Source organism: Geotrypetes seraphini, chromosome 1 (genome assembly GCF_902459505.1).
Source record: "Geotrypetes seraphini chromosome 1, aGeoSer1.1, whole genome shotgun sequence".
Taxonomy (NCBI): domain Eukaryota; kingdom Metazoa; phylum Chordata; class Amphibia; order Gymnophiona; family Dermophiidae; genus Geotrypetes; species Geotrypetes seraphini.
In genome coordinates this window covers 93978722-94001429 of record NC_047084.1, presented here as the reverse complement: position 1 = coordinate 94001429, position 22708 = coordinate 93978722, and the positions used below count along the sequence as shown (strand labels likewise).

Here is a 22708-nt window from a genome sequence, read left to right as displayed (position 1 = left end):
TTTAAAAAGATGTATTTGTAGACTAATACAGAAAGCAATGGCCAGATAGAAAGACTGTAACATCTTTCCCATGATAGTAAGCAAAGTCAAATTGCAGCACATCTCCACTCAAATATCTTCAATTTTCGGAAGAGTAGAAATTGTGCAGGAAAAAAACCTGCAAACAAATTGAACATAAGAATAGTCATGCTAGGTCAAACCAATGGTCCATCTCGCACATTGGCCAAGCCAAATCACAAGTACCTGGCAAAACCCCAAATAGCAGCAGCATTCCATATTACCAATCCCAGGGCAAGCAGTGGCTCAGGACCTGTGCAGTAATCTTCTATCTATACCCCTCTATCCCCTTTTCCAACAGGAAATTGTCCAATCTTTTCTTGAACCCCAGTACCGTGCTCTGCCGTATTACGCCCTCTGGAAGCGCATTCCAGGTGTCCACCACACGTTGAATGAAGGTAAACTTCCTAGCATTCGTTTTGAATCTGTCCCCTTTCAACTTTTCTGAATGCCCTCTTGTTTTTTTATTTTCCGAGTGTTCTGTTGAATAATGTTTCCTAATCTAACAAGATTCTGGAAACATTATTCAACAGAACACTCAATGATAAGTATGACTACAGCTATCCTGTATTTTCTGGATCACCACCGATCTGTTCTCCTTATATCCATAGACCTCTCTTCTGCATTTGACACCATTGATCACCATCTTCTTATAAAAACACTGAAATCCATTGGAATTAGTGATACTGTGCTTCAATGGTTTCAGCCTTATTTCTCAGATAGATCATCAAATGTTATCTTTAATAATTCCACCTCAGACATGATATCTACCAACTATGGCATCCCACAGGGGTCGATACTATCCCCCCTACTCTTTAACATCTTTTTAGCCCCTTTGCTGACTCTGTCAATCTATTGGGTTTACAGCATTCGCTTACGCGGACGATCTTAAACTCTTATTTCCATTAGCCTCATATTCTACAGAGGAATTTAAATGTCAGTAAGAAATTAGGTACAATTTCAGACTAGTTAGATGAAAATAACTAGTAATGAACACAGACAAAACAAAAATAATACACTTCCCTTGGAAAGAAGGACTAAAACTCACCGCCCCAATCAACATAAATAATATCCAATTACAGGAAGTTACTAAGATCAGAGTTTTGGGGGTTATTCTCAATCAAAAATTGACCAACCACATTTGTGCAGTAGTGAGAAGCTGTTTTCAGAGGTTACGAATGATCAGATCAATTGCTCCATTCTTGGATTCATCTTCACTGAATGTCCTTATACATTCACTGATCATTTCAAAGATTACTGCAACTTGCTCTATAAACAAGTCGTTCAAAGAAATCCGTCAACTACAATTAATTCCAAACACCGCAATTAAAATTATAACAAATAGGAAAAAATTCAATCATGTGACTCCTCTTCTCAAAGAAGCCCATTGGCTTTCAATTGTCCACAGAATCTCCTATAAAATAGCATTAACATTCAAAACATTAACAACTAAAGCCCCGTCATTCCTAGAAAGGTATATTATTCCATATATTCCTACTAGAAGTTTGAAATCACAGGACAAAAACCTTCTAGTAATTCCATTGCTTAGTATAATAAATACAAGACAAGATACAATCTTTGCGGTTACAGCACCCAGAATATGGAACTCTTTACCATCATTTATTAAGGAAGAAAAATCGCTAAGTAAATTTAAAGGATTGTTAAAATGCTGGTTGTACAAGGATGCCTTCGAGACACAACCGTTGGATTCCCTTTTGATCCCGTTCATCGCAGAAACCCGCGTTTCCTTTGTCTTAGGTTCTGAGAAATTATTATTATTATTTTTTTTTTAAACCCTTTTAATTTCCTTTTTTCATTTTATTATACTTTTAAAATTTTTACCCTCCCTTTGTTATTTACCTTTCATGTTTCCATCACTATGCTTATTGTAGTTCTCACCACTTCCCCTATGTATAAGTCCGTAATGTTTGTGTGTTTGTTGTAGTTAGGTTTCAGGTTTATTTAAAATTTGATATACCGCCTTATCAAAATTCAAAGCGGTTTTACATTATATATAAAAACAGGGTATAATAAAAATGTACATTAAAAACAAATAGCAAAACAATGCTTCAAACAATCAGACACACTGACAAACATTGACTTACCGATACAGGATAGAAATGGGCAGAAATACAATATATATAAAAAGAAAGAGAGGAAGAGGGGGAAAAAACAAAAAGAAGGGGAACAAAACATAAATAGTTTAGAATAATGTAAAATAAGCTAAAATGATTGTAAAATGCCAAGGAACAGATTTCCAATGCCGTCCTTAGAAGGACTATTATACATCATATGCGTCTTTAAAAAGAAAAGCCTTCAAGTTACTTTTAAATTTGTCAAGGGATGTAATTTCTCTTATATAATTTGGTGCTGAATTCCAGATGATAGGGGCCATAACAGAAAAGATGCTAGTGTGCATAGTGTTAATGTATCTTAAAGAAGGGATGGATAGCAAGTTTTGATTAGATAAATGCAATGTACGATGGGGGTACACCCGATCCTTAAGAAAGAAAGATAAGTTGTTTTTTTCTTTTATTTCACTCAATTTTTCAAAGCAATTATCAACATAGCACATTGCTTGGACCATCTTTAACAGGAGGTTTTCAGCCAGTGAAGTGACCGCTCGAACACCGATATTCCACCATAGTGGAGATGGGCGGGCCCCTGTCTGAGGCTTTTTCCTCTGTCAAGATTGGTCTTGTGCTTGTGCTTTATTACCGTTATACCATCATCGTATTCCATCTTTGTGAAAGTGTTTTGTTTATTACTTATGACACTCACATACCCAAATTTCTAATCTCAATTTATATTCGAGTCAACCTTTTTTTCCCCTTCCTTTTTGTGGGGATAAAAGATTACCTCGGTTAATATTTAAGTATATACAGTAAGAACTTTCTCCGTGGACACAGAATAGAAGAAAACCTTTAGCAAATATGTCCATACATCACTTTAGCAGCACATAACCCTGACAAAACTTACTTTGAAAAACTCCTCCATGAGTGCCTGGTCTGGGTGCATGTCCTTCCAAGGAAGCTTATTGTATTCATTATGATATGTATAAAGAATGAACTCTGGCATTTTGGCTGCAGTACAAGTGCCACAGTAATGCATCAAATGTAGCCAGAGAGCTCCTCGATGGCCTGGCAACATTTTTTCTGGATAAAAAGAGAATGGTAAATATTTAAAAGAAGATAAGTACATGTGTCAGTCACAGAATAACTATGCCTTGTCAAAGGACTACCACCAGTAAGAATGAAGAAAGGAAATGCCCTGCTGAGCAGCCAGATTCAAATTTAGGTAACAACGAAAGATTAGGTTCTTACCTTTGCTAATCTTCTTTCTTGTTAATCCCCTCCCCTTTTACTTTATGACTGCCCTCCAGGAATCCAGTTTGTGACAAAGCAGCCAGAAACACCTGCAGAGGACAAAGGCAAAAGAGAGGGGTATGGGGATACTCCCCAACCATTAAGTCTAATCTGCTCATACCATGAAACCAGAACAATTTCTGAACAATTGAAAAGGTTATTAAAACATCAGGAACCTGAACAATGAAAATAATAGTGCTATAAGGAGACACAGCCTGCACTGACGGAAGGGGACGCTAGGACTAGTAGGGACCTCCTAAGACAAAGTGCTAAACACATATGAATGGAACTCTTAGAAAGGCTGGTCAATTGACGAATCAGCAGTTTCCAGGGCAGGTTCCAGGAATAGAGTGTGGATTTACAAGAAAGAAGATTAGCAAAGATAAGAATCTAATCTTTTGTTCTTGTACAATCCCACTCTGTTCCTGGACTAGTGGGACATAACAGAGTAGTCCCATAGAATCAGGGTGGAATTGATGGGCCTGTTGCCAAAACGGAGAACCCAAAAGCTGAATCCTGCTTGGCTGCCACATCGATCTGATAAAATTTGGTCAAAGTCAAAGTATGCAAGGAAGACCAGGTAACAGCCCTGTAAATTTCCTTCAATGAGATCGCTGAGTACTCTGCCCAAGAGCAAGAAATGCCTCAGGATGAATGAGCCCGCACCGAAAGGGGAGGCTTCTCACTGGCCATAATATAAGCCAAGAAAATATTCATACAGATTCACCTGGAAATGGTGGCCTTGGAAGCCATCCTGCCCTTGTGGGCAGGACCCATCAGTACAAATAGATGGTCAGAGACACAAAACTTGTTTGTGACCTCCAAGTACAACAACAGGATCCTACCCACATCCAAGGACCGCAACACCCGGTCCTGCTCCCTCAAACTTGAGAAAGTAAAGGAAGGAAGCTGATTAATATGGAAGGCTGAAACTACTTTGGGAAGAAAGGAGGGAACAGTGTGCAGAATCACGCCGGAATCTGTGATATGCAAAAAGGGATTCTGGCAGCAAAGAGTCTGAAGCTCAGAAACCCTGCGGGGCAGAGGTAATGGCCACCAGAAAGACAGACTTGACCGTGAAATCCATTAAGGATGCACATGCCAGAGGTTCATAAGGTGGGCGAGCCAAAAAGTAAAGGACCAGGTTAATATTCCATGATGGACAAGGAAGCCGCAAAGGAGGCCAAAGCCTCAGCGCACCCCTCAGAGAACGGATGACATCTGGATGAGAGGATAAGGAGCCTCACAGAGGTTTGAGGCCTAGACAGGAAAGATGGCAAACTGTAACCTGAGAGGAGCCACAGCCAGGCATTTTGCCAGGCCGTAATGGAGGAACTCCAGAATCTGGGGAACCGACGAAAGACGAATCGAGTTTCCATATGCACCATACCTGATAAGATCTACAAGCTTTTGTGTAGGCCGCCACCATGGACTTCTTCTTTCTATGGAGAAGGGTGGCAATAACGGCCAAGGAATAGCCCCTGCGAATTAAAGCTGCACGTTCAATAGCCAGACCGTAAGACCAAAGTGGTCCGGATCCTGAAGAGCAATCAGGCCCTGCATGAGGAGACAAAAATGACAAGGGAGTCTGAGTTCCTGGTCGAGCTGCAGCCACACCAGGTCAGCATACCACGGGCGCCTCAGCCAGTCGGGTGTGACAAGAATCACCCGACCCCTGTGGGTCACTATTCTTCTCAACAGCCGGCCTATCAGGGGCCAAGGAGGGAAGACATACAGAAGAATCACTAACAGGATACGGAAGATGGTGAAGTGAGGTAAACTGGAAACATCTACAATGGCAAACCACCTCACTTCAGAGTGTCCAGTAAGGGAAAGAGGGCTAAAGGGTCTCCAAAACCCGCTTGATTAAACACTGAATATGTAATTTCAAAGCCTCATGGGCTTTCAATCATGGGATATTAATCCTTGGCCCTTATAGCCCCTTCCTCCTTAATGTATTGCTTAACACTTACTGTTGTTCTCTAGTTATATAAACAATTTTAAATGAAACATTACAACAGAAAGTGTTTTCACTTATCTTTTAATGTGCAGAATCACTAGCCTGCCCCGACAGGACCCGTTTCACCATATGAAGGCTTTCTCAAGGGTTCTAAAGGAGCTCCACTCGAGCGTCCTTCCTCGCTGTCGGCCTCGCAACGGCAGTTTAAAAAACGGTCCGCTTTCATGTTAGCCTCCGACGCCATGAGGTTGAATGTGGGGTGTCCCCAGCATTCCTCTATGCAGTCAAACGGCCTACAGGACAGAGACCACTCTCCGGGGTCCAGAGTCTGATGACTGAGAAAATCTGCCTGGAAGTTGTTCACTCCAGCCACATGTGCAGCTGAAAGCACCACAAGGTGTCTCTCTGACCACCAGAAAAGAAGCTGGGCCTCCACGCTCAGGGAGGCTCTTCTGGTGCCCCTGGCGATTGATGTATACCACCACCGTGGCGTTGTCCAAGAAGACGCGGAAGACTCGATGTCAGAAACGAGCCTCAAGGTGGAGAAAAACCAGTCGGATCGCCTGAGGTTCCAGGTGATTGATTGACCACTTCCACTCAGAGGGAATGTGCATGCACACAGCACCCCAGCCCTTGAGACTGTCATCCATCATTAAGATCACCCACTTGATAACCCAGAGGGAGAGACCCTTGGACAGCGAAAGAGGACTCAGCCACCAGGCTAGATTGCTTTGAGCCACCGATGTCCAAGATAGTGGAGAATGCAAAGAACCTCCTTGCGGACTCCAGCGTGAAATCAGAGCATCTTACAAAGGGCACAAATGCGCTCTAGCCCAAGAGACCGCATCAATTGTCTCTAACATGTCCCCAGGACATGGAGATACTGTCACACTATTGGGACCAGAGTGACCAGAAAGCCCCTGATCAACTGGCACAGCTTCTCCTGACGCGACTCAGTGGTCAACTATGAATGCGAAAGCAGGATACTACGGAAACAAGACAGAAAGAAGATTGACTTTGGTGCTGAATAAGGATTTTATGTGTGCTGTGGACTGCCAGAAGAACAAATCGATTCTGGAAGAGATCAAACTGGCTATGTCACTCAAAGCTCAAATAATGAAGTTACAACTGTCTTATTTTGGTCACACTGTCAGAAGAGAGAGATCATGTTTGTGAAGATCAAAGGAACCAGGGAAGAGGGCGAACTGTACTCAAGTGGCTGGACACGTTGAAAACAACCATGGGGATGATGCTGGAGGACCTTACCGGACTAGCACAAAACTGATTTCTTTATGGATCTGTAATTCATCAAATCGCTAGGACTCGAACATGAGTCGATGGCACCTAACACAATATTAACTTAAGGTTCAAACAAGGTGGATATAATGGAGTGGCTTTGGGGTATTTTACTTTATCTTGGTTGTTTTAATTATTGGGAGGTGGCTCCCTTGGAACTAGAGCAAATTCTAGTATATCTCATTGCAAGGAATCAAATAGGGATTAAAAGACCCACTCTTCTACATTGTTTTTTTACTTGACTGTGGAGATCTAGGCCAAAATATAATCCTATTTCAAACCGTCGGTATGGTTGTCATCATCCTCATGGAAGAAGCAAAAAAATTTGATGGTCTCTTCTTTGAACATAAGCAATGCCTACGCTGGGTCAGACCTGAGGTCCATCGTGCCCAGCAGTCCGCTCATGCGGCGGCCCAACGGGTCCAGGACCTGTGCAGTAATCCACTATCCCCTTTTACAGCAGAAAATTGTCCAATCCTTTCTTGAACTCCAGTGCTGCATTCCAGGTGTCCACCACACATTGGATAAAGAAGAACTTCCTAGCATTCATTTTGAATCTGCCCCCTTTCAACTTTTCCAAATGCCCTCTTGTTCTTTTATTTTTCGAAAGTTTGAAGAATCTGTCCCTCTCTACTCTCTCTATGCCCTTCATGATCTTGTAAGTCTCTATCATATCCCCTCTAAATCTCCTCTTCTTCAGGGAAAAGAGTCTCAGTTTCTCCAATCTCTCAGCATATGAAAGGTTTTCCATACCTTTTATCAGACGTGTCACTCTCCTCTGAACCCTCTCGAGTACTCCAGATGCGGACGCACCATCGCCCGATACAACGGCAGGATAACTTCTTTCATTCTGGTAGTAATACCCTTCTTGATTATACCTAGCATTCTATTTGCTCTCTTAGCGGCTGCTGCACACTGTGCCATCGGCTTCATTGTCATGTCCACCATTACCCCCAAGTCCCTTTCTTGGGTACTCTCATTCAATAACATCCCTCCCATCGTATAGTTGTACCATGGGTTTCTGCTTCCCACGTGTAATACTTTACATTTCTCAACGTTGAACTTCATCTGCCATCTCGTCGCCCATTCCCCTTTGCAATTCTTCACAGTCCTCTTTAGTCCGAGCTCCACTAAATAGTTTGGTGTCGTCCGCAAATTTTATTATCTCACACTTCATCCCTGTTTCTAGATCATTTATGAATATATTAAATAGTAGTGGCCCGAGCACCAAGCCCTGCGGGACACCACTCATGCCAGTGTTCCCTCTAAGCGGGCGGGTGTTGTGAGCAAAATTTTTTCACTGTGAGCTAAAAATATCGGGCGCCAGCAAGTTATGAGCCAAATAAATATGTTGTCAAAGTTGCTGATACATGAGGACGAGGTATTCAAAGGAATTTTAGGCCTATACGCTAAATTAAATAACGTTAAATAATATTTTTAAGAACACAAAACAACGCATTAATTCTTGAAAGTACAAAATTCTTTATTTTTTTTTTTTACCAGAAAAACTCAAATTTATTTTAAAACAGCTGTCACTAACACTACCAAGATTATCAGGGGGGACTGGGAGGGAGGGGAAATCTAATTTGAGGCAAACTGTTTTAATTTTTCAGAGATTGTTATAACATGTACTCCAAGCATTAGAAAATATAGCGAAAATGTTATTTTTTTGCATTATAATGTTCTTTTGCCAAAAATCAACTGACATCCATCTGCCTTCTGCTCTCTCTCCCTTCTTCTCACTTCCATCATCTGTCCCCTTCTCTCTCTCTCTCATCTCCTCTCCTCCATTCCATCATCTGCCCCTTCTCTCTCTCTCTCTCTCTCCCCCCCCCAACTTCCATCATCTGCCCCCCTTCCCCTCACCTTTGTGGGTCACTTTCTTTCCCCTGAGGGTGGCTCATGTCACAGGGGAAGCTTTGGCCGAGCAGAACCGCTTGATTGACAGTGGAACTTACTTGATTGATGTCGATGCTGGGGCCCGTTGCCGTTTGAAGGAAAAAAAAAAAGGTGGAAAAAAGGAACCTGTAAAGGCGAGAGGAAGGGAAACCTCCAGGACAGCTGCTTTTTGCCCTCCTTCAGCGGCCCAAGAGTTCAGACCAGCAGCGGCAGCTCTGTATGCTTTTAACTTCGGCACAGAGCTGCCCCTAATCAATAGTTTAGCGCGGTTTCATGAGGCAGCCTCGGGGCCTTTGATAGCCGGCCCGCTTCGATGATGCGATGTGGGCCGGCCTAGCAAAGGCCCCGAGGCTGCCTTATGAAACCGCGCTAAACTATTGATTAGGGGCAGCTCTGTGCCGAAGTTAAAAGCATACACAGCTGCCGCTGCTGGTCTGGAGGTGCGGAGACAAGGCAGGAGGCAAACGCGGTGGAAGGCAGGAGTCCCGGCGAAGGCAGGAGTCCCGGCACAGCGACTGCAACAGGAAGTTGCAAGTCAGCTGACGCCGGCCTTTCGTTGCGGCGGGGACCGAATCCTTCGCGGACCGGCAAGATTTTGTTTGCGGACCGGCGGTTGAAGAACTGTGCTCTACACTGTGTGCGCTGTGACGAGAAACTTGTGCGCTGCGAGGTAATATTTTGTGCGCCTGCGCACCCCAGCGCAGCTTAGCGGGAACACTGCTCATGACCCTCCTCCAGTCCGAGTAGTGGCCCCTTTACTCCTACCCTGTTTCCTACCCACCAACCAGTTTCTGATCCATCTATGTACATCTCCTTCCACCCCATGGTTCTTTAGTTTCCGAAGCAGGCGTTCATGGGGTACCTTGTCAAAGGCTTTTTGGAAATCTAGATATATGATATCTATGGGGGTCTCTTCTGTCCATCCGTTTGTTAATTCCATCGAAGAAGTGCAATAAGTTCGTTAGGCACGATCTCCCCTTGTAGAAACCATGTTGGCTGGTTATCAGAAGTTTGTTTCTTTCAAAATGTTCATCGATGTTTTCTTTTATCAGTGCTTCTGCCATTTTCCCTGGAACCGAGGTCAGACTCACCGGTCTGTAGTTTCCCGGGTCACTTCTTGATTCCTTTTTAAAGATGGGTGTAACGTTGGCTATCTTCCAATCCTCCAGGATCATGCCTGTTTTCAGGGATAGATTGCAAATTTGCTGCAGTAGTTCCACTGTTTCCTCCTTTAGTTCCTTCAGAACCCTTGGATGGATTCCATCTGGACCCGGGCATTTGTCAGTTTTTAATTTTTCTATCTGCTTGCGTACGTCTTCAAGGCTCACTTCCATGGATGTTAATTTTTCTGCTTGATCTCCATTGAAGATTTGCTCAAGTTCCGGTATGTTGGTTGTGTCTTCATTTGTAAATACAGATGAAAAGAACATGTTAAGTCTTTCTGTTACTTCTTTCTCCTCCTTCACCACTCCCTTCCTGTCTCCGTCGTCCAGCGGTCCCACCTCCTCCCTAGCTGGCTGCTTCCCTTTAACATCTCCTCCCTAGCTGGCTGCTTCCCTTTAACATATCTAAAGAACGGTTTGAAATTTCGTGCTTCCCTGGCTAGCCTCTCTTCATACTCTCTTTTGGCTTTTCGAACCACATGGTGACATTCTTTTTGATACTTCCTGTGCTCTTTCCAGTTCCCCTCAGTTTTGTCCTTTTTCCATTTCCTGAATGAATTTTTCTTATTGCCTATTGCTTCCTTCACTATTTTAGTTATCCATGCCGGGTCTTTTGTTCGACTTTTTTTGCACCCCTTTCTGAATCTGGGGATATACAGATTTTGCGCCTCGCTCACCGTGTCCTTGAAAAAAGACCAGGCATGTTCTATCGTTTGCCATTTTTTGGAAGTGTTCCTAAGTTTCTTCCTTACCATTTCCCTCATTGCTTCATAGTTTCCTTTCCTGAAGTTAAAAGTTGTCGCTATGGTTCTCTTTCCTTCTGGTATTCTTACCTCAACCTTGAACTTGATCATATTATGATCGCTGTTTCCCAATGGTCCCACTACTTCCACTTCCTTTGCAGGTCCCCTTAACCCATTTAGGATTAGATCCAGAGTGGCATTTCCTCTCGTTGGTTCTCTAACAAGCTGCTCCATGAAGCAATCTTGTGTAGCCTCCAGGAATTCTGTCTCCCTAGCGCATCTCTCCGCGGGTGTCTGATGAAAATGCATACCATGGTTGTTATTACTATTGTATTTACTATTGCTTAATAAAATAGATTTGAACATAATTATATGGAGACAGAATACGGTCTACTTTAATGTTCGATCGGTTAGAGGTAAAACAGTTTTAATCAAGGACTGGCTAGTGGAGGAGGAATTAGGCTGTCTCTTTTTAACTGAGACTTGGTTACCTTCAGCAAATGATCCAATTATTCATAAAATTTGTCCCCCAGGTAACAAGATAGTGTCTCTATGTAGAGAGATTAAATGTGAATGGGGAGTAATGATTATACTTAAATAATTCATAGAATTCAAAGTTCAAGACTCAAAATGTACAAATGGAATGAAAATTATATCTCGTTAGTTAAAAGATTTATTTATTATTTAATCTACGTTAAAAGGATTCTTTGACATGTATTTTATTTTATATAACCATGGAATCTTGGGCCTCAAGGATGAATTTTACGAGTTTAGAGTATTTTAGCCCGTGTTTATAAAAAAATTACTAAAGAAAAAATGCAGAGCATATTATTCTGCCCAAATTGGGTCAACTGTGATAGACACAAAGGGCTCCTTTTACTAAGGTGCGCTAGCGTTTTTAGCAAATGCACGAAATTACCGCGCGGTACGCTTCTAGAATAACGACAGCTCAATGCTGGCGTTAAGGTCTAGTGCGCGCAGCAATTTAGCACGTGCTATTTCGCGCATTAAGGCCCTAACGCACCTTAGTAAAAGGAGCCCAAAGACACTGTTTAAACTGGTTACTGATTTTACAAGTGTTACTTCATATTGTCACTCATCATATGAAAATCCTCTATCCCTGGATATTATAGCTAATTATTTTAAAACAAAAAGTATGCAATATTAGGGACTCTTGTAATCCTAATTTATGCTATTCTGGCAACTTAGTTAATAGACAGGATGATTTATGTTTAGCGGACGTGTCTTGGAACATGTTCGACAAACCAGATTGGTCTTCTTTTATAAAATTATATAAGAAAGTACTCACCCCCCTCTTCTACGTAACCGCACTAGTGATTTTTAGCACAGAAAGCCGCGCTGAATGGCCCGCACTGCTCCCGACGCTCATAGGAACTCAATGAGCATCGGGAGCAGCACGGGCCATTTAGCGCAGCTCTCTGCGCTAAGAAACGATAGCGCGGTTTCGTAGAAGAGGGAGTCAGTCTCATTGCCCTTTAGATAGCTGCAGTCCAGCTATCATAAGCAAAGCTTCTTCAAAGTTTTTAGCAGAGCTCTATGAACAGATTGTACTGGTCCTAGATCAAGGTGTCTGCCCAATGGAATTAGTAAATCAAATAATTGTCACTCCTATTGTTAAAGATCCCAAAGAATCTATTAGTGAAGTCTCAAACTACCGACCAATAGCTTTAATCCCTTTGTTTATTAAACTGTTAGAAGGGCTTGTCAATATTCAATTATTAGACTACTAGCTGATGCCCCGGCGTTGCACGGGTATTTAATTATAGCAATAACACTGTAAATGGATTCAAATAAAGATACTTTATAGTGGTGAATGAAATTATTTTTTTACAGCTTAATAAAAAGTACAATATTCAAATTATAATGTGAAATATTTGACAAAATGAATACAATACAACTAACGCAAAACGTGATTATAAACAACATTTTTAGTTTCACCTCCAGGAGCAAGAACATATAAATTGTTGGGTGAACCCACCCTTGAGCAAGCAACATAGAGTTGTGGGCCGAGAGACCCACATAACATATCACCCCAGGTAGTGAGGGATCTGCATACCAAGTTTCGTTCAAATCGGTCAAGCCGTTTTTGAATTACTGTGAGAATGGCAGCTTTTTACATTTTTTCCATTGACATGAATGGGTGAAAGCTGATTTTCTGTTTGTAGCTCCGCCCACGTGTGCAGGTGGGCCGCGAGACCCCCAGAACATATCAGCCCAGGTAGTGAGGGATCTGCATACCAAGTTTCGTTCAAATCGGTCAAGCCGTTTTTGAATTACTGTGAGAATGGCAGCTTTTTCCATTGACATGAATGGGTGAAATCTGATATTATGTTTGTAGCTCCGCCCACATGTGCAGGTGGGCCGCGAGACCCCCAAAACATATCATCCCAGGTAGTGAGGGATCTGCATACCAAGTTTCGTTCAAATCGGTCAAGCCGTTTTTGAATTACTGTGAGAATGGCAGCTTTTTACATTTTTTCCATTGACATGAAAGGGTGAAATCAGATATTATGTTTGTAGCTCCGCCCACGTGTGCAGGTGGGTCGCGAGACCCCCAGAACATATCATCCCAGGTAGTGAGGGATCTGCATACCAAGTTTCGTTCAAATCGGTCAAGCCGTGTTTGAATTACTGTGAGAATGGCAGCTTTATACATTTTTTCCATTGACATGAATGGGTGAAATCTGATTTTATGTTTGTAGCTCCGCCCACGTGTGCAGGTGGGCCACGAGATCCCCAGAACATATCACCCCAGGTAGTGAGGGATCTGCATACCAAGTTTCGTTCAAATCGGTCAAGCCGGTTTTGAATTACTGTGAGAATGGCAGCTTTTTACATTTTTTCCATTGACATGAATGGGTGAAATCTGATTTTATGTTTGTAGCTCTGCCCACATGTGCAGGTGGGCCGGGAGACCCCCAGAACATATCACCCCAGGTAGTGAGGGATCTGCATACCAAGTTTCGTTCAAATCGGTCAAGCCGTTTTTGCGTGATCGCGGCATATACACACACACACACACACACACATACATACATACCTCCGATTTTATATATATAGATTTTAGATCAGGGGTGTCCAACCTTTTGGCTTCCCTGGGCTGCATTGGCTGAAAAAATATTATCTGGGACCACACAAACGTGCAAACGCTGCAGCAAGACAGAGGAGGGAGCGGCAAGACTGTAAATACCCGGGGTTAGCAGAGGAAAACACTGCATCGCCCTTGACAAAATACATGCGGCGCAGGTTGGACACCCCTGATTTAGATCATTTTACTATCTAATTTTCAATCTGGTTTCAGATCACTCCACAGTACAGAAACTGTACTTGTTTCTTTAATAAATCATTTATTTAGGGGATCTTTTACTAAGGAATGCTAGCCAATTTAGCGCACGCTAAATGCTAATGCGCCCATTAAATTATATGGACGCGTTAGCATTTAGCGCGTGCTAAATCGCTAGCGCGTCTTAGTAAAAGACCCCCTTAGTATTTTATCTTTGGGACGAAATGCCTTGATTCTACAAAAAGATTTGAGTTGCGCTTCTGATTTAGTCACTCTCTGGATTCATTGGTTCTATCAGATAATGTCCACTGTAGGTTTAACAGTTTTTTACGATCTCGGATATATCAGGTTAGAAGAGATGAAAGTTTCTCTCATAAATGGAGTATACTCTGCGGAGTTCCTCAGGGATCTCCCCTTTCTTGCATTGTATCTTCGCTGTGTATGTACAGTCTCTCTTACATTGTAAACCGCTCTGAACTGGTTGTGGTATTGCGGTATACAAAAATAAAGTTATTATTCCTTCTTCAACATCTATCTTTCTTCACTGAGTAAGAAATTAACTCAATTATAAGTTTTACACTATATTTATGCAAACAATATTAATTTGATATAATAATAATTTAATAATAATAATAATTTATTTCTTATATACCGCTATACCGTGAAGTTCGAAGCGGTTTACAATAAAGATACATTTGACAGTACATGGGATGCAAGTGGGTTACAATACAAGTGGTTTACTATCATGGTGCATTTTGTCAGTGTATGGGATATCACCTATTTCCTCAAATTTCCCATTAGAAGTATCTTGGATAGATATAGTTTTGTTGATACACGATTGGATGGTCAGTTTTAAGTTAAAATTAAATAAAGAAAAAAAACTAGAGTTTTTATTGGCTTCTAATAATAAGACAGATTTTTTAAAGTTACAATTAAATGGATTACATCATTACTCCAACAATAAAAATTTTAGGGGTCCAATTAGAACGGAATTTGTCAATGAAATCACAGTAGTTCGAAAAGGATTTGTAAAGGCCCATTCGTTCTTATTTGGAACCTTATCCGTTTCAACTATTGGTGCAATCTTTCTTATTAAGTATCCTAGATTATTGCAATATAATATACCATAATTTTCGCTCCATAAGATGCACCTGCCCATAAGACACACCCTAGATTTAGAAGAGGAAAACAAGATAAAAAACATTCTGAACCAAATTCTCCTTGCCAGGCTCTGCACCCAACCCTCCACTCTTTGCCAGGCTCTGTACCCTGTCCCCCCTCCCTGCCAGGCTCTGTACCCTGTCCCCCTCTGGTGGTCTAGTGGTAGGCAGGGACAGGGCACAGGGCAGGCAGGGACAGAGCACAGAGCAGGCAGGCCTAGTGGCTGACAGGCAGGTAGTAACAGGGCAGGCAAGCCTAGTGACAGGCAGGCAGGCAGGGCCCCCTACCCCGAGGCGCAGGCCTAGTGGCAGGCAGGCAGGGCCTCCCACCCCGAGGCAGGCAGACCACCCTCCCCCCGTATAACCCCAACACGTGGACGCCTTCAAGTACTTGAATAAATTCATGTAAACTGTTCTGAGCTCCCCTGGGAGAATGGTATAGAAAATTGAATTAAATAAATAAATAAGCGTGATGACAGGCAAATAGGAGGCAGCAGAAGCTGAACAACTGACCCAGTCACCCTCTGTCCAGCATTTTCCCCTGACCCTGTTTGTCAACCCTTCCCCTCCTACCTTCAAACTGTCTTTGAGGTCCCAGGGATCAAGTCGCAGAAGCTGTCCGTGTGTGACCCCACGCTACCGTCCTTCCCCCTTCAACGCAACTTTTTCCCCCTCAGCTGGGTTACGCTCCACTCTGACGCAGTTTCCTGTTTCCAATGGGGTGGGGCAGGACACGTTGAGAGGGAGGGGGAGGCTCCAGGGCTGCTGAAGGCAACCCGTGTGAGTCGCTGCCGCTATCCAGGAGCAAAAAAAACTGGCGAGTTTGTAGATAAGACAGGTGAAGGAAGAGGGAAGGAGAGAGGGGGGTGGAAGGATGCCGGATGGCACGCGCAGGAGGGTGGTGAGGTGATCACAAGTTCATGTGACTTGGTGGTATCTGTGATGCTGCCGGAAGAGCCAGCTGGATGAAAGGGCAGGAATGCAGGATACAGCACTGGACGGCAGCAATTTAAAAAAGGTACCGGGGGGATTGGGTATTCGCTCCATAAGATGCACCCTTATTTCCACCCACTTTTTTGAGGGAAAAAAAGTACGCCTTATGGAGCGAAAAATACAGTACTTAGCAGATTCCTTTAAAAATTTCCCAAAGTTACAAATTTATTCAAAATTCTGCAGTGCATCTGATATTTAATCTGAAGAAATTTGATCATCTCTCCAGTTTGTTTGTTTTTTTGGTTTTTTTTACATTGCTTCCTAATGTAGGCTGGGGTATTATCCAAATTGGGATGTGTTTTGTTATAAGATCATGTTTGGTTTGGTTCCTTCTTACTTATATGCTCATCTTTCTTTTCTTTACCAAAATGATCTTTGGAAAATATTACTTATTTCACTTTTCCGTCAGTAAAGGAATGCAAGTATAAAAGATATGTGACCAATCTACTTTCCTACCAAGTGGCCAAATGGGAGTCTATAATTCGGCCATTATTTTCACTATCATTCTCTTACATGCATTTTTTTATTTTTTTTTTGTAATTCTTTATTCATTTTCAAAATTACATAAAGTGTATATATATATTCAATCACATTAACAATAAATATATCACTTGCAGTCTATCAGTTGTATATTACATAAATTTTTATCCCTCCCCCTTCCCACCCCTCCCTATCATATATTCCATAATCATATAACTACATATTAATAAAATATCCCCCACCCTACTCAATTGAACTGATACATTTAAGGGAAACAGTTTCAACTAATCCGTACAATATTTTGTTAATGGTTTCCACACATCCTGAAATTTCTTGAAATATCCCCTTTGTAATGCAATACATCTTTTCATTTTATAGATATGGCATCAAGAGTTCCAAAAAAAGTTGTAATTTAATCTCCTCCAATCCTTCCAATTATATGTAATATGCTGAATGGCAACACCAGTCATTATAAGTAGTAATTTATTGTTGTTCGCAGAAATCTGACTTTTTGCTCTCATTTCCATACCAAATATCACAGTATCATAGGATAATGCCACAGGGTTATCTAATAAATTATTAATTTGGTCCCAAATTGATCTTGCATGCATTTTAAAAGAGTAATGAAAACTTATTTGTTTAGTAAATTCAGAAAATGATTATTGTATGATTTTAATTGATTGTAAATTCAAGTTAATGTGCAGGTTTTATCTTTTGTAAATCGCATAGGTCGGCAAGGTATCTGCGATTCATAAATAAAGTTTTATGTTATGTTATGAACTGATCATCTATAATGTTGAACTGCCTGATTTATTTTTCTACAGTTCACTTAGTTTACCAGCTACATAAAATAGAAACAAGTGCCATCTTTTTTCCAGATGCTTTATGACCTCACTCATTTCCTAAAAAGCAGAGCTTGTTCTAAGGTACCGACTCTTAGGTTCCAAAATACTATATAACATTACCTGCTACTTTACTAACCCCCCTTTTATGAAGCCGCGTTGCTGTTTTTTATCGCCAGCCACGGCAGTAAAAGTTGCGATGCTCAAAGGAATTCTATGAGCGTTGGAGTTTTTACTGCCGTGGCTTCATAAAAGGTGGGGTAAATTAGACGGTGAAGATATTTTCACTTACTACTTTAAAATCTGAGACTAAACCCGAGTTAAAACTAATGGCAATGATGTTTTTATGAAGCACTGAATTTTGTGCATACTTCATATACTAAGCTTCTAAGGACTACTAGCTCTGCAAGGCTCAATAGAAATATATTCTGTGATAAAAGTTCTTAAATACTGTAATTTGAGTTGCTGTGGTGGAAATTAAAGTAGAAGACTAATCACTTACCTTTAAAGCTTAGATGTAAGATGAAGATGCACTTAGAGAACAACTGAACCATCCCAGTGGCTACTGAAGTGTCACTCTCTAACCATGGGTAGCAGCGTTGATTACTTGAATTGCAAAAAGAGTAAAGAAATGCATTTCACCTCTTACAACCTGTGGTCATGAATATTTCTCTACAGCACAAGAAGCAATATATAGTGCTCTCCCGGTCATTCACGGTATTTTCCGATTGCGAATGACCGGGCAAGAGAGGGCAGCCGGAGCACCGGCGAGTGAAGGAAATAACCTGCGGTATGCTCCGACCGCCTCTTCCTGCACTAAAGTCGGGCCTCACCAATCAGGAGCTGCTTTGACACGCAGCTCCTGATTGGTGAAGCCTGACTTTAGTGTAGGAAGAGGCGGTCGGAACATGCCGTGAGTGATTTCCTTCACTCGCCAGCTCTCCAGCTGCCCTCTCCTGTCTCCCCCGCTAAAAACCGTATTCACGGTTTTTCAAGATTCGCAGGGGTTCCTGGAACGGAACCCCCGTGAATATCAGGGGAGTACTGTATAAGGAAGCTGGCATTTATTAGTCTAAGCCCCTCTTTTACTAAAGTGCACTAATCGAATTAGCGCACGCAAAACGCTAACACGTCCATAGACTAACATGCACGCGTTAGCGTTTAGCACGCGTCAATCGGTTATCGCACCTTAGTAAAACAGGGCCTAAGTGCCAGGAGAATTTCTGGAATGTGAATGTTTAATTCCTTCTCTCTCTCTCTCACTTAGCACATACACTGCACATCATCTCTGCTGTGTGTGATAGCTTCCAAAAGGCAAAAGAATGAATGGAATTTATTACCCACCTAGAGCTGGATACATTGAGGCATAAACAGATGTATTTGTTATTTTGATATGGGATTCTAGAGTTTAATAAAAGCACAATATTTTTTTTAATTAGCTCTCTTTCCTAGCCTACAAAAATGAGGAGTTCAACGTGCTTAGTCATGGCATTCCCCATAGAAACTCAGATTTTAGTTACCTTGCATCATCTGGATCTAAGACCAGTATCCATGGTTTGAAGAGTTCTGTGATGACTCTATGCAAGGACTTGAGTGCTAAAAATAAATAAATAAATATTATTGACCAAAAAAAAATGAACCTCTCTCTCTGCACTTGTGAATTCTTTAATTATTTTAAAATAGATTTACCTAATGGTTTCTCTGAACTTGTGCCTATGGGAAGGATGCTTATTACATTCTGCCCTCTAAGTATTTTCAAAAAAAGGGTCACAGATAGCAATGTGACTTACCGTAACAGCTGTTATCCAGGGACAGCAGGCAGCTATTCTCACTAATGGGTGATGTGATCCAACGGAGCCCCGATGCGGACGCTTCTTTGAAGAAAACTCGAAGTTTCGAGTTGCCCGCACTGCGCATGCGCGAGTGCCTTCCCGCCCGATGCACCGGGCGTGTCTCCTCAGTTCAGATAGCTAGCTGAGAAGCCAACCCAGGGGAGGTGGGTGGGAAATGAGAATAGCTGCCTGCTGTCCCTGGATAACAACTGTTACGGTAAGTAACATTGCTTTATCCCAGGACAAGCAGGCAGGTATTCTCACTAATGGGTGACCTCCAAGCTAACCAGAATGGGATGGTGGGAGAGTTGGCAACTTAGGAGAATAAATTTTGCAACACTGTTTGGCCAAACTGTCCATCCCGTCTGGAGAAAGTATCCAGACAATAGTGTGAAGTGAAGGTATGAACCGAGGACCAGGTGGCAGCTTTACAAATCTCCTCAATCGGTGTCAATCTGAGGAAAGCTACAGAAGCTGCCATAGCTCTGACCTTATGGGCTGTGATCTTCCTGTCAAGGGGCAATCCAGCCTGGGCATAGCAGAATGAGATGCAAGCCGCCATCCAGTTGGAGATGGTGCGTTTAGAAATAGGACATCCCAACTTGTTCGGGTCAAAGGAGATGAAGAGTTGGGGAGCAGTTCTGTGAGGCTTGGTGCGTTCTAGGTAGAAGACTAACGCACGCTTACAGTCCAGAGTATGCAGGGCAGATTCTCCAGGGTGCGAATGTGGCTTTGGAAAGAACACTAGGAGCACAATGGATTGGTTGAGGTGAAATTCTGAGACAACTTTAGGGAGGAATTTCGGGTGTGTGCGGAGAACCACCTTGTCATGATGGAATACTGTAAAAGGCGGGTCCGCAACCAAGGCTTGTAGCTCACTGACTCTCCGGGCAGAGGTGAGGCCAATGAGAAACACCACTTTCCAGGTGAGGTACTTCAGGTGAGCCTTGTGAAGAGGTTCAAATGGAGGCTTCATAAGTTGTGAAAGAACCACATTGAGGTCCCAAACCAATGGAGGTGGTTTGAGGGGAGGATTGACATGGAACAGTCTTTTCATGAATTTGGAAACCACCGGGTGAGCAGAGAGAGGTTTCCCTTGAAGAGGCTGATGGAAAGCAGCAATTGCACTGAGATGGACTCGTATTGAGGAAGACTTGAGGCCAGAATGAGATAGGTGCAGAAGGTAGTCCAAAACTGAAGACAAGGAGGAGTGTTGGGGCTCCTGGTGTTGAGAAACACATCAAACAGAGAATCTAGTTCATTTTTGGTGGTAGCATTGTCTGGTAGCAGGCTTCCCTGAAGATTCCAAGATATCCCTCACAGGTTGGGACAACTTTGGGGGGGGTTACGCTGAGAGGAACCAAGCTGTCAGGTGTAGGGACTGCAGGTTGGGATGAAGCAGAGATCCCTGATGCTGTGTAAGCAGAGATGGAAAAACTGGTAGAAGGTATGGCTCACTGCTGCTGAATTGAAGTAGAAGGGAGTACCAAGGTTGTCTGGGTCACTGAGGAGCAATCAGGATCATGGTGGCATGGTCTGACTTCAGCTTGACCAGCGTTTTTTGAATGAGAGGAAACGGAGGAAACGCATATAGAAAGCGATTCGTCCAGTCCAGGAGGAATGCATCTGCCTCAAGGCGCTGAGGGGTGTAGATCCTGGAGCAGAAGTGAGGCAGTTTGAAGTTGTGGGGGGCTGCAGAGGTCTATCTGAGGCGTTCCCAACAGAGAGAAGATGTGATGCAGGGGTGTGGAGTTGAAAGCCCACTCGTGAGGTTGTAAAAGGCGGCTCAAGCTGTCTGCTAGGGCATTGTCCACTCCCTGAATGTAGACCGCTCTGAGGAAGGTGTTGTTGCGAGTCGCCCAATCCCACACCTTCAGAGCTTCCTGGCAGAGGGAGGCCGATCCCATGCCCCCCTGCTTGTTCACATAGTACATGGCGACTTGGTTGTCTATGCAAATGAAGACAACCTGGTCGCAAAGGAGGTGTCGAAAGGTCTGGAGAGCGTTGAAGATCGCCCTGAGTTCCAGGAGATTGATGTGGCACTGACGGTCCGTGCTGGTCCAGTGACCCTGGGTGCGGAGGCCGTCCAGGTGGGCCCCCCAAGCATAAGTCGACGAGTTGGTCGTGAGGACTTTCTGATAGCGGGGGGTTTGGAACAACAAACCTCTGGAGAGATTGGAGGATAGCATCCACCAGCGAAGAGACTGTTGCAGAGCAGGAGTGACCTGGATGTGTTGAGTCAGAGGGTCGGACATCTGGGACCACTGAGACGCCAAGGTCCACTGAGGTGAAGTCTGGCAAATGGAATCACATGTACTGTAGAGGCCATGTGGCCTAGCAGGACCATCATCTGTCTCACCGGGATGGACGGGCGAGAGGACACTGACTGGAAGAGATGTAGCAGAGCCTCCATGCGTGGGGGAGGAGGAATGCTCAGAGCTTGGTAGTATCCAGGATTGCCCCGATGAAGGGGAGAGTCTGGGAAGATTGTAGATGGGATTTTGGGAAGTTTATCTCGAATCCCAGATGTTGTAGTAACCAAATTGTCTTGTGAGTCGCGAGGGCGACTCCTTGAGACGTGGAATCCTTGATGAGCCAGTCGTCCAGGTAAGGAAACACCTGGAGGCCATGGTTTCTGAGTGCAGCGGCTACCACTACCAGGCACTTGGTGAAGACTCTGGGGGATGAGGCCAGGCCGAAGGGAAGCACTCGGTATTGCAGATGAAGATTTCCCACCCGGAATCTGAGAAATTGGCGGGAGGCCGGATGAATGGGGATGTGAGTGTAGGCCTCCTTCTGATCCAGAGAGCATAACCAATCGTTCTGCTCGATGAGGGGGTACAGGGACGCCAAGGTCAACATACAAAATTTTTCTTTGACCAGAAATTTGTTCAGCACCCTGAGGTCCAAGAAGGGTCGCAGATCGCCCGTCTTCTTCGGAACAAGGAAGTACCGGGAGTAAAACCCCTTGTTCTGTTGGTCCCGGGGAATGGCTCGACAGCCCCGAGCTGCAGCAAGGCCTGGGCTTCCTGAAGAAGAAGGGCGGTCTGTGTCAAGTTGGAAGGATACTCTCTTGGAGGATGTTCCAGAGGAACCTGTTGGAATTGAAGGGAGTATCCCTCTTTGACGATGGAGAGGACCCAGAGGTCGGTGGTTAGTCGTCCATCGATGGAAAAAATGATGGATACGACCTCCGATAGGTGGAATCACTGAAAATGGCAGAACGAGAGGTTATGCCCTCTTTGAGACAGTCAAAAGGGCTGAGGAGCCTTAGGGACAGCAGATGGTTGAGGCTTTTGCTGGTATTTCTGCGGGTGCTGCCTCTTCACAGGCTGTCGGATGGGGGGAGCCTGTTTCGGGGGGTAACGCCACAGGTAGATCAACGATGGGCGTGATTGATGAGGAGGAGCTGGCCTGGGCTTCGGACACAGGATGGATTGGAAGGACTTCTCATGGTCCGAGAGCTTCTTGGTTACCGCCTCGATGGACTCATCAAAGAGATCAGAGCCGGCGCATGGAACATTGGCAAGCCTGTCCTGGAGGTTGGGGTCCATGTCGATGGTCCGCAGCCACGCCAGCCGGCGCATAGCCACCGAACATGCTGCGGCCTGAGC

At 43.5% G+C, this 22708-nt stretch overlaps 1 protein-coding gene across 2 annotated transcripts in view; it reads right to left on the bottom strand.

Moving 5' to 3' along the window:
* The window catches only part of EPG5 (ectopic P-granules autophagy protein 5 homolog), a 244378-nt gene that overhangs the window by 42308 nt on the left and 179362 nt on the right, over window positions 1-22708 (bottom strand). For both annotated transcript variants that reach the window (XM_033935200.1, XM_033935191.1), the window contains exons 34-36: window positions 18783-18858; window positions 17765-17868; window positions 3037-3212 (exon numbers count right to left, since the gene is read on the bottom strand). In XM_033935200.1, the coding sequence (XP_033791091.1) occupies window positions 3037-3212; window positions 17765-17868; window positions 18783-18858 (356 nt within the window). The remainder of the gene's footprint in view (window positions 1-3036; window positions 3213-17764; window positions 17869-18782; window positions 18859-22708) is intronic.